The 13,117-nt window shown below is 39.1% G+C and overlaps 1 protein-coding gene across 1 annotated transcript; it reads left to right on the top strand.

Annotated features, from left to right (window-relative positions):
• The first annotated feature begins 1,857 nt into the window (after nucleotides 1-1,857).
• LOC113343703 (calcium-dependent protein kinase 10-like) lies at nucleotides 1,858-5,005 on the top strand. Its single transcript, XM_026587834.1, has 7 exons — nucleotides 1,858-2,671; nucleotides 2,752-2,895; nucleotides 3,065-3,217; nucleotides 3,551-3,666; nucleotides 3,769-3,936; nucleotides 4,071-4,301; nucleotides 4,432-5,005. The coding sequence occupies exons 1-6, from the start codon at nucleotides 2,002-2,004 to the stop codon at nucleotides 4,164-4,166; spliced, it is 1,347 nt and encodes a 448-aa protein (XP_026443619.1). The 5' UTR covers nucleotides 1,858-2,001; the 3' UTR covers nucleotides 4,167-4,301; nucleotides 4,432-5,005.
• The last annotated feature ends 8,112 nt before the right edge of the window (nucleotides 5,006-13,117 follow it).

The raw sequence follows: 13,117 nt of genomic DNA, 5'->3' as shown, positions 1-13,117 counted from the left end.
TCTTTAAATAAAAAGCAGAGAATATCTACCAACTCTTATTAGCAAGACTAGTCTTTGATTAAGGCCTTGTTTCTTCGAGGAATTACCTAGAAAATAGTAGCTATCATGAACCACAATCTTTTTCTAATCCAAACAGAACTTAACTAGTATTAGAAATTTAAAACTAGTCAATGAAAGAACTTTCAAGTTTAGCACCAAAGTCTGTTGAATAAGCCAAGTCAAATATGAACAGGTCAATGTAAAAAGAGGTTCTGTTCAGTTTGAAAAATCTGCCACTGCAATTAAAAGAAGAAAGGAATCGTTTTTACAGTGTTGTTCACTGAATAGTTCCATGTATCGAAAGTAAAATGAGGGATGATACACACACCAAAGAGATACACCGCAGTATGGGATTGGGCAGTCCTCCAACGCCTCTCAACATTGGAATAGAGAGTGGGGCAGTAGTGGGCCCCACTCTCTCACACACGGTGCACACTGGGACCCAGTTAGTAAGTTCGCGAATCATTCGCGAATATTTCCGTATCACGAATTTTACCGTTTTATTCGCGTACGTTTGCAACTCCGAACCCAAGACTCCACTTTTGGGCTTTACTGCCTCCCGAATTTTACGTATCCCGAATGATACGTCCGCTTAATTCGCCATAAATTTTTTAGCTTTTACTTTTCAAAGACTCCACTTTTTGGGCTTTACTGCCTCCCGAACATACACGACCGAATATTAGACGTGTTGTAATTTTTATGAAACAAAAACGACTGAAGAGATTTGAAGGTGAAGGTGAGAGAGATCTCAAACTCACTAACCAAGCATCTAAACCACCATACGACGTCCTTTTGGATAACTAATGTTGTATATATTATTAATATCATCATATTGAGTTTATTTTTTCCTTAAATAACTCACACATATGCATAAAAATTGGTCTATGACCTTATAAATACAAATTATTTGTTATATACAGATACCGAATTTTCAGATCCGAACTCACATTTATAAATCGAATTATACACGTATGTATGCCGTTCCGAATTAATGACGAATGACGTCCCGTTGACCGAATTTTGGACCGAATCTGGATTTTACAAAACCGTATAATACTCGTACGTTTGTCGTTCCGTACGTTTGCCGAATCCCGAATTGCTAACTAGGCACTGGGGTGCATTTTCGAAGTAAAATATCCATTTTGATCTTCGAATGAGATAGTATAACCTACTGTTTGCTGTCTACCCGTTGGATTAAAGAAGAACTGGTTGGCTGTGTCCTCTCATTTTCAATGGGTCCAATGCTTTGACTACTACAGCAGTACAGCTACATAGGCTTTGTTATTTGCAACACTGGCTCCAATTTTTTTTTACCCCCTATGAGCATCCATTGTTATACAGTACATCATTTTTCTCCTGTAGTATAAAATTGGTGTTCTACCAACTATTTTCACAGCGGCACCTTGACGCGTCCAGCTCAATCAATATAATCTTTCATACGGCCTTGCCGCGTATAACATTTTGCCGGTAGTGTGTCATGTGAATGCAACAAGAACATGTAAACGCCAGTGCTAATTTAATGTGAACACAAGAAAAATCTTTACTTCCCAATTTCGGTACAGACATCAGTCACTGATAAAAAAAATTTGGTAGTCTTTGAGAGCTTCGTCTTTAGAAAATTTGGCTGTATTCCTTGTTATCCTTACATAAATGGGTCTACAGTTCAATTTGGCTATTTCTACAGTTCAGTTCCTCTTTTGTTTTTCTGAAATGGACTCTACAGTTCAATTAGGTAAACAACAACAGTGATTCAAGTAAGTTTGACCACAATTCTCACCTAAAAATTATTATTTTATTTTTTAATGACTAAACCTTGTCTAATGACTTTGTCTCAATGTCCCTCCTTTTTCTTCTTCATCTTCACCACCATCATCATCAAAACATCAACACTTTCTCTCCAAAATTCCTGCAAAATCATGTCCAACCACAACTAAGCCATAGTCTCAATCTCAATTCTCCATAATGGGCAACTGTTATGCTTGTCTGACTTATGAAGATCAAAAAGAATTAAGAACGGAGAAAAAAGAAGAAGAAAAAAGAAGAAGAAGAAATAGACAAAGAAAACCAAACCCATACTCAGAAGACCCAATACGTACACCAGCACCAATCAGAGTCTTAAAGGATATTACTCCACTTACATCCCATAGAACCAAAATCAGTGATAAGTATGTATTAGGACGTGAACTTGGTAGAGGTGAATTTGGGGTAACATATTTATGTACAGATAGAGAAACAAAAGAAGCATTAGCATGTAAATCAATATCAAAGAAGAAACTAAGAACAGCTATTGATGTTGAAGATGTTAGAAGAGAAGTATCAATCATGTCAAGTTTACCTGATCATATAAATATTGTGAGATTAAAAGCAACTTATGAAGATAATGAAGCTGTTCATTTAGTTATGGAATTATGTGAAGGTGGTGAATTATTTGATAGAATTGTTGCCAGAGGTCATTATAGTGAAAGAGCAGCAGCTAATGTTGCTAGAACTGTTGCTGAAGTTGTCAAAATGTGTCATGAACATGGTGTTATGCATAGAGATTTGAAACCTGAGAATTTCTTGTTTGCTAATAAGAGAGAAAATGCTGCTCTGAAAGCTATTGATTTTGGTCTGTCAGTCTTCTTTAGACCTGGTAAGTGATCTTTTACTGAAATTTAGTGAAAGCTGAATAATGGGTTGTGATTTGATTTTGATTTTCTTGTTTTGAATCAGGTGAAAGATTTTCAGAGATTGTGGGAAGTCCTTATTATATGGCACCAGAGGTGCTGAAGAGGAATTATGGACCTGAAGTTGATATATGGAGTGCTGGAGTCATTCTGTATATCTTGTTATGTGGGGTTCCTCCATTTTGGGCTGGTATGTACTTTAATTGGTTTTTATTTTCATTAATTCCGGTTGAATTTAGGATCTTTTGGAGAGGGTTTGTGTAGTTCCTTGGATTTTTTTCTGGGAATACTGCAAATTTGGTTCTAAGAATGGAAGTCTTTTTTGCTGAATTGTATTGTGAATTTTTGTGTGCTTGCAGAGACTGAGCAAGGAGTTGCCCATGCAATTCTGAGGGGAGTTATAGATTTCAAAAGGGATCCGTGGCCTAAAGTATCTGATAGTGCTAAGAGTTTAGTTAAACAGATGCTAGAACCTGATCCGAAAAAGCGTTTGACTGCTCAACAAGTGCTAGGTGAGTCAGTTAATTTAGCTGTTACTCTGGTTCATCTGTTTAGTGTGCGACACGAGCGTATCTTTCTGCACTGTGGGTTGTACTTGAACTGCTAAAGATGATAGTTTTTCTGGTCACTTCAATTTTACTATAGTCCGGGTTTATATACGGAGTTTCAGTTCACTTGAAACGTCCACAGATTTGTGTAAGATAGGACTAGAATTTGATGTAGAAATTTGAAGGCCGGCGCTGCTAGATATTCTTCACTGGTTTGGGTGGTTTGTATTACTGCTGTATCTAGTCTCATTTTGGTTAATTGTGAAGTACTAAGCCTTGGTTTCTATTTTTTTGTAGAACATTCTTGGTTACATAATGCAAAGAAAGCTTCAAATGTGCCATTAGGAGATATTGTGAGAACAAGGCTCAGACAGTTCTCTGTGATGAACAGATTAAAAAAGAAGGCCATGAGGGTTAGTGTCTAACATCTGTAATAAGTTTCCACAATTCTAGATCGGGCTTGGTAACAATTTTTCTCATATGCATGTATGTTGATTCTTCAAAATGTATTTCAGGTAATTGCTGAGCACTTATCAATTGAAGAAGTCGAAGTCATCAGAGATATGTTTAAATTGATGGACACTGATAACAGTGGGAAAATAACATACGAAGAATTGAAAGCTGGTCTACAGAAGGTTGGTTCTCAATTGGCAGAACCAGAAATGAAGATGCTTATGGAAGTGGTATGGTCCTCCGCATATTCAATCACGCGCGCTTCTACCATTCAGAATATGTGCAAACCCCTTGTTGTAACTCTTAAGTTGGTCTTTCTTTTGTTATTAATGAGGATTTGCTGATTGCTATTTCTACTTCACAGGCTGATGTTGATGGGAATGGCACATTAGACTACGGAGAGTTTGTTACAGTGACTATTCACTTGCAAAAGATGGAAAATGATGAACACTTCCGCTGAGCATTTATGTTCTTTGACAAAGACGGGAGTGGCTTTATCGAAATGGATGAATTACGTGAAGCCTTGACCGATGAGTCCGGAAAAACTGATGACGAAGTATTGAATGACATCCTATGCGAAGTTGACACTGACAAGGTATAATTTGAACACGAAATAAGTCCCCTTGTTCTTATTTCAATTATTTTTTTGTTCGCATGTTTTTGCCTTTTCTTGTACACAGGCAATTCATAGTAACTGAAGATGTTTGAAAATACTCCTTGTGCAGGATGGTCGAATAAGCTATGAGGAATTTGTTGCAATGATGAAGACTGGAACAGATTGGAGAAAGGCATCCCGACATTACTCAAGAGAGAGATTCAAGAGCTTAAGCCTAAATCTGATGAAAGATGGTTCAATTAAGATGGATGACGAGGTTGTCACCAATGGGCTAACTGCTGTAGTGGCGTGATTGACAGAGTATTCATGGTTCTTATTTTTATTTTATTTGGTGATGCCAAAGAAAGAACCGATGCTGCCGAAGAGCCAAAGAGAAACTGTGCGTACCCAAATAGGATGTGGGTAGAATTTCAAGTCCGTAGACGATTTTTTCGCAGCTCTCTGAATGGTTCTCCTTTTTGAGTTGCTTTTGAATGGATAGTGTATAAAATTCGCAATGGTAAGACCGAGCACGTGATGTAGTCCTTGTTGTTATGGACAAAGTAAAAGGTTGGACTTGGCTCAGTTGGCTGGCTGTTTTTTCATTTGCATCACATTTTACTTGTAAATCTGCCTTCTTTCTTATTAATGTGTTTGATTTGCTTGTAATATTGCGTATTTCTATTTATTCTTTTCTTTGCCTATTCTTTTCTTTGCCAAGTCTTGTTCCCTTATATAGATTTGATCTTTCTAGTAGTTTCTTCTGCTCAATTTTCACATCCTTCAGGTTCATCACCTTTCATCGCAATGGCAACAAAAATCTCTATGATTGCTTACCAAAATTAGATGGTTTCGGTTTTCTTTCCTCTGGACTTGAGCACATCTCCTTTCTCTTGATGCCTATGTTCCCTGACAACATAAAAACATAAAGGTCCTGAACGTTTTCGTACTATAATAATTAGCAAAATAAAAATCATACAGTTAAGTTGCGAAATTTGCTTCATTATGCGTACAACAAAAGACAAATACACTAAGAATTTGAAATAAGATATCAACTTTGTGCTGCATTACAACAGAGGAGTTCAAAATTCAGAACTTCCCAAAAAGATGTTCTGAATCTGAAATAAGATACCAACAATGTTTACAACAGTTGAGTAAACTAACCAAAAAGATGCATTTGCATACAAGGATATATGCCAAGCATAAAAATATAAACAACTAAAAGTCTAGTCCTAATGCTCTTAAATTAAGAATATCAAACAAATCTCAAATGGTTGCTGATGCACATTTAATGACAAGATGGCGAAGGCCCAACAGACATTACATTCGGCAGATAAGATCACGTTCACTGCAATAGGGATGGTTGCAAAAACCATGGTGACGCTCCCAGATGACTTCCAATCTCCATCTCACGACATCCAGTAGATGGCAGCATCATCATTTGAGTGTCCATTGCATGATCAGTATAAGAAAAGTTTGACTCGTTGCTAATACCACCACTGCAGAAATTATCAAAATTGAAACTGCTCATTGGTTGAGTCATTGAAGCCATCATATCAGAGGCATTATTGAAGAACATCGGTGGATAATCAGATAGGATAACTTCCATGGGTCTGGTATAAGAAAGGGGCTCCAATGTCGCAGTATCGCTTTTCCAAGTTGTAGTAGTGGGTGTTGGAAATAGAACTAATAATGTAACTGAGAAGAAGATACTTAGCTCAAACCGATGTTGCTGGAGATGCACAGAAAATGTAGAGGCACGTATACGATACGCTGTCCTAAAGGCAATATCGCCTGCTACTCCGCTGAGATGCTATAGCAGTTGGCGAGTCACCTCCAGGATACAACTACTGATAGTACCCCTCAATGTAGCATACAAAGAGAGTACCCTTAGAACTTGGCAGTGTTAGCAAAAGCTCAAAACAGAGAAACTAGAAATAAAAACTTATTTTCTGAAAGCAGAGGGAGAGCAGAAGAAGAGATCTTTCTCTGTTGTGTCTCAAAAGATCTCAAGACTCCTCCCTTATATAGTGTTTAAGACGTTACAAACGAGAGGAAAAATGCATGCAACAAAACCATGCGTATGACAGAAATACTGGTAATGTTTGGTTAAAACAGTGTTGCTTTTGTCAGGCTTAGAGCAGTGTGTTGGTTACTGGTAATGTTTGGTTAAAACAGTGTTGCTTTTGTCAGGCTTAGAGCAGTGTGTTGGTTAAAAGCCCAAAACAAATACGTACAGACAAGAAAGCCAGGACAAACATGTGCAGACAAGGAAGCAAGACAAACTACAGACAAGAAAGCCAAGACAAACATGTGCAGACAAAGAAGAAGATTCTTCTACATGTTGTAAAACACGTTTAGCAAAAAGATAGGATCTAATGAACCCACACCCACACCCACACCCGAGCCCGACCCGACCGACCGACCGGACGGCGGCGGCGTGCGTGCTTCTGTGCGTACGGGAAAGGCAACCTTGCCCTAGTCTAGGCCTTCCCCCCTCACACAAAAGTCTAATGACCCAAGGGCCATGCCCTTTTAGCCAATTCTATGGTATTTAAGTCTAAAACTCTTTAGATTTTAGTCTATGTGGGACTATTGTTTTATCTATTCAAATGAAAAAACAAGTAGTGGGCAATAGGTCTAGAGATCAAAACATAGTCCATGCAAATTTGGTATAACAAAGCCGTTTTTTCTAACAATCCCCCACATGAATGATAAAACATATCGACGAAATACGAGAAAACATAATACATCAATATTAGGCTAAGGTGTCCCAGAGATTGAACCTTAACTTAGTGAGAGGTTACCGGAACTGCTTGTTGTTACGGTGAACACAATGTCTTGAACCGCCAACAGTGAGTGCAATTCAGAAATAACAACCACACTTTGATGTCTCAAAGAAAAAGAAAGCTGCCAAGCTCTTGCCGTTGTGCCCGTTTTGGCCGTGGGCTAAATCCCGGACTTAATGAATGTCTCTAGAGAAAAAGCTCAAATTCTCATAGGAAGCGGCCCCACTTCCAACATCCACATAGGTGAGTCCATTAAGAGTGTCCTGCCACACTCCGCTTTAAGCAAAGTCATGGAACTCATTAAGATCTTGACAGATCATCCTAAAACATGCAGGCAGCACTATCATACGGTTACACCATAGGGAGGGACAAAGATAGTGCTCTCTTGACATCACCAAAAATTAGTTATCTCATTGAACCTTATTCTTGGAGCTCCATTCACAAGGTTGAGTGTCCTTCATGGCGATTTATTCTATGAGCTTGAGTCCCATCCCCTTCGATGTGGATCTAACTACCTCTCTAGATAACCCTTTCGTCAAAGGATCTGCAATATTCTCTTTAGACCTCACAAAGTCTATAGAGATGATACCAGTAGAGAGTAGTTGTTTCACTGTCTTGTGTCTTCTTTGAAGATGTATAGATTTTCCGTTGTATACACTATTCTTTGCGCATCCAATAGCACTTGACTGTCACAGTGGATTGCGATCGAAGACACAGGCTTGGGCCAGAGTGGAATTCTCCCAGGAAACCTCGTATCCATTCAGCTTCCTCCCAGCTTTCTCCAAGGCTATAAACTCAGACTCCATGGTGGATCGAGCAATACATGTCTGTTTGGAAGACTTCCATGACACAGACGCACCACCAAGTGTGAAGATGTACCCACTAGTGGATTTGCACTCATCTGAGTCTGATATCCAGTTAGCATCACAGTACCCTTCTAGCACAGCAGGATACTTCCCAAAACTTAAGCAATAGTTTGAAGTTCCTCTCAGGTACCTTAGAACTCTGTAGAGAGCATTCCAGTGATCCTGCCCAGGGTTGCAAGTGTACCTGCTTAATCTACTCACAGTGTAGGCAATATCAGGTCTTGTACAGTTCATTAAATACATAAGACTGCCAATAACACGAGAATACTCAAGTTGATAAATACCCTCACCCTTGTTCTTTTTCAATTTACAATTGGGATCATAAGGAGTAGTTGCAGGTTTAGCATTTTCATGATTAAATCTCTTAAGAACAGTTTCAACATAATGAGATTGACTAAGACTATATCCATCAGACATCTTTCTGATTTTCATCCCTAAGATTACATCAGCAGGGCCTAAGTCTTTCATGTCAAAGTTTTCGTTAAGCATGCTTTTAGTGGTATTAATACTATCAAGGTTACTACCTAATATGAGCATATCATCAACATATAGGCACACAATAACATGAGAATCATCCACAGATTTAATGTAAAACATTTATCAGATTCATTAACCTTGAAGCCATTAGATATCATTACATGATTAAATTTTTCATGCCACTGTTTAGGTGCTTGTTTTAAACCATACAAAGATTTTTTCAGTTTGCATACTTTATCTTCATAACCTTTCACAACAAAACCTTCAGGTTGGTCCATATAAATTTCTTCATTCAATTCACCATATAAAAAAGCAGTTTTAACATCCATCTGATGTATATGCAAATCATAAATAGAAGCAATAGCAATCAGCATCCGGATAGAAGTGATTCTTGTGACCGGTGAATAGGTATCAAAGAAATCTAATCCTTCCTGTTGTCTGTACCCCTTAGCTACCAACCTAGCTTTGTGTTTTTCTATAGTTCCATCTGTTCTAAGTTTCCTTTTGAAGACCCACTTGCAACCTATGGTTTTACTACCAGGAGGTAAGTCTACAAGGTCCCAAGTTTCATTTTGTTGAATGGAATCCCACTCATTATTTGAAGCTTCTTCCCAGAAGGGAGCTTCCGGAGAGGTCATAGCTTCCTTATAAGTTTGGGGTTCAGACTCTACCGTAAGAGTCACAAAATCTGGACCAAACTTTTCTCGGTTCTGACCCTCTTACTTCCTAGGTTCGGTTTCAGCATCTAGAGACGGGGGTTGACTAGTCGAAGGAACATCTGAGAGATCATCGCGGACCCTTTTATGAGGTCCAGACCCTAAAGGGAAAATGTGTTCGAAAAACACTGCATCTCTGGATTCCATTATGGTGTTCTCACCAATTACCATGAACCTATAAGCACTAGTGTGCTCAGGATATCCTAGGAAAACACAATCTATAGTTTTAGGTCCTATTTTGGTTTTCTTGGAACGAGGAGTGGCCACCTTGGCCAAACACCCCCACACTTTAAAGTATGCATAGGACGGTTGTCTTCCTTTCCATAACTCATATGGAGTTTTGTCGGATTTCTTAAATGGAACTCGGTTCAAGATATAGCATGCAGAGAGAATTGCTTCCCCCCACAGGTTCGAAGGTAGCCCTGAACTAGCTAACATAGCGTTCACCATATCTATGAGTGTTCGGTTTTTCCTTTCAGCTACTCCATTCGACTCAGGTGAAGAAGGTGCAGTAGTTTCATGAATGATGCCATTAAGTTTGCAGAATTCTCCTATAGGTATCACATACTCACCGCCTCGGTCTGACCTAAGAGTTTTAATAGTAACACCTCTTTGGTTTTCTACTTCAAGTTTATATAATTTGAAAGCGTCTAAGGCTTCATCTTTACTTCTAAGAAGATAAACCTGACAGTATCTTGAGTGATCATCTATAAAAGTGATGTACCATTTTTTACCTCCTCTAGTTGGTGTTGATTTCAAATCTCCCAAATCCGAGTGGATTAATTCTAGGGGAGTTGTACTACGTTCAACCCTTTTGTTGAAGGGTTTTCTTGCATATTTAGATTCAACACAAATTTCACATTTATGACCTCTGTCAATGTTTATTTAGGAATGCATCCTAATTTAGCAAGTCTTTCAATGGATTTGAAATTAACATGTCCTAGTCTATCATGCCAAACATGTGAGGAGTCACAAACATAAGCAGAAGAAGATGCATTGTCATTCAAGTTCAAAGAAAGTACACTAAGCTTAATCATGTTTCAGTGACATATCCTTTTCCTACGAAGTCACCACCCTTAGAGATTACAACTTGTTAGACTCAGCTACAAATTTAAAACCTTTCCCAAGTAAGATGGTTTCTGAGATAAGATTCTTGCATATGTCCGGGACGTGATACACGTCATTCAATGCGAGAGTTTTTCCTGAAGTGAGCTTCAATTCAACCTTGCCTTTTCCTACCACTTTAGAGGTAGAAGAGTTTCCCATAAACAATTTCTCATCGTCTCCTACTTTGTTATAGGACTAGAAAGCATTTCTGAACTTACAGACATGCCTGGTGGCTCCAGAATCAAGCCACCAGTCTCTCACATTGGTCACATTAGAGACAAGGTTGACTTCAGACACCATGCCAGTAAAATATCCAGAATCATCTACTACGTTTGCCTTATTTTTCTGTTTAGGATCATTTTTGGTCTTTTTAGGTGCCCTACAGTCTTTGGCCATATGACCAGTTTTCCCACAGTTATAGCAGTCGCCTTTGATGGTGTTTTTGGAGACACCACCCTTTGGCTTAAGATGGTTACCTTTGGAGTTACGTTTTTTGTTACGTTTACCATTTTTGCTGGATTCTCCGTGCCTTTTCTTTGACGCAGCATTATCGTCCAGGACATGAGCTTTGTTGGACATGTCTTTGCTCAGCATCAGGCTTTTGTCCTTGCAGCACAGAAGTTCCTCCACCTGGATCTTTTTCCCCAGCTCCACCATGGTGATTTCGCGATTCTTGTGTCGCAGCCTCCTCTTGTACTCGTTCCATGAGGGTGGTAGCTTTTCAATTACTGCAGATACTTGTAGAGATTCATCAATATGCATTCCTTCAGCAAGAATTTCGTTGATGAGCAGCTGGAGTTCGACGAATTGTTCTACAACAGGCTTTTCATCAGTCATCTTATATTCCAGGAACCTAGCTACCAAGAACTTCTTGCTTCCAGCAGCCTCTGCAAGATATTTTTTTCTAGGGTTCCCATAAATCAAAAGCAGTAAAATTCTCTTTTGCATTATAAAAGTCGTACAAGGAGTCATCCAGACAGTTAAGAATGTGGTTTTTGCACATGTAATTCTTCCTAGTCCACCTATCCAGTCTATCTTCATAGCCACGGTCATGAAGCCTTCTTGAGGGTCTTTCTAAGGCAACTTCATCTAGCCTTTGGTCTTTTAAGAAGAATAACATTTTGGACTGCCATCGTTTAAAGTCTTTGCCACTAAACTTTGGGGTTTGTCTACAGTACTCTTTCCCATGTTGTTACAAAATATAGTAAAGAGGATATTGCCTTTAGATTGTTGGAAAGAACTAATAATGTAACTGAGAAGAAGATACTTAGCTCAAACCACGTATACGATACGCTGTCCTAAAGGCAATATCGCCTGCTACTCTCGCTGAGATGCTATAGCAGTTGGCGAGTCACCTCCAGGATACAACTACTGATAGTACCCCTCAATGTAGCATACAAAGAGAGTACCCTTAGAACTTGGCAGTGTTAGCAAAAGCTCAAAACAAAGAAACTAGAAATAAAAACTTATTTTCTGAAAGCAGAGGGAGAGCAGAAGAAGAGATGTTTCTCTGTTGTGTCTCAAAAGATCTCAATACTCCTCCCTTATATAGTGTTTAAGACGTTACAAACGAGAGGAAAAATGCATGCAACAAAACCATGCGTAATACAGAAATACTGGTAATGTTTGGTTAAAAACAGTGTTGCTTTTGTCAGGCTTAGAGCAGTGTGTTGGTTACTGGTAATGTTTGGTTAAAAACAGTGTTGCTTTTGTCAGGATTAGAGCAGTGTGTTAGTTAAAAACAGTGTTGCCAAAACAAATACGTACAGACAAGAAAGCCAAGACAAACATGTGCAGACAAGGAAGGCAAGACAAACACGTACAGACAAGAAAACCAAGACAAACATGTGCAGACAAAGAAGAAGATTCTTCTACATGTGTGTAAAACACGTACCAAAAGTTTTAGCAAAAAGATAGGATCTAATGAACCCACACCCACACCCACACCCGAACCCGACCCGACCCGACCGAACGGACGGCGGCGGCGTGCGTGCTTCTGTGCGAAGCACCGTGCATACGGGAAAGGCAACCTTGCCCTAGTCTAGGACTTCCCCCCTCACACAAAAGTCTAATGACCCAAGGGCCATCCCCTTTTAGCCAATTCTATGGTATTTAAGTCTAAAACTCTTTAGATTTTAGTCTATGTGGGACTATTGTTTTATCTATTCAAATGAAAAAACAAGTAGTGGGCAATAGGTCTAGAGATCAAAACATAGTCCATGCAAATTTGGTATAACAAAGATGTTTTTTCTAACAATCCCCCACATGAATGATAAAACATATCGACGAAATACGAGAAAACATAATACATCAATATTAGGCTAAGGTGTCCCAGAGATTGAACCTTAACTTAGTGAGAGGTTACCGGAACTGCTTGTTGTTACGGTGAACACAATGTCTTGAACCGCCAACAGTGAGTGCAAGTCAGAAATAACAACCACACTTTGACGTCTCAAAGAAAAAGAAAGCTGCCAAGCTCTTGCCGTTGTGCCCGTTTTGGCCGTGGGCTAAATCCCGGACTTAATGAATGTCTCTAGAGAAAAAGCTCAAATTCCCGTAGGAAGCGGCCCCACTTCCAATATCCACATAGGTGAGTCCATTAAGAGTGTCCTGCCACACTCCGCTTTAAGCAAAGTCATGGAACTCATTAAGATCTTGACAGATCATCCTAAAACATGCAGGTAGCACTATCATACGGTTACACCATAGGGAGGGACAAAGATAGTGCTCTCTTGACATCACCAAAAATTAGTTGTCTCATTGAACCTTATTCTTGGAGCTCCATTCACAAGGTTGAGTGTCCTTCATGGAGATTTATTCTATGAGCTTGAGTCCCATCCCCTTCGATGTGGATCTAACTA

This window comes from Papaver somniferum, unplaced genomic scaffold (genome assembly GCF_003573695.1).
Source record: "Papaver somniferum cultivar HN1 unplaced genomic scaffold, ASM357369v1 unplaced-scaffold_65, whole genome shotgun sequence".
In the NCBI taxonomy this organism is placed as follows: Eukaryota; Viridiplantae; Streptophyta; class Magnoliopsida; order Ranunculales; family Papaveraceae; genus Papaver; species Papaver somniferum.
The sequence above is the reverse complement of the archived record's forward strand: the minus strand, read 5'-3'. Positions and strand labels throughout refer to the sequence as shown.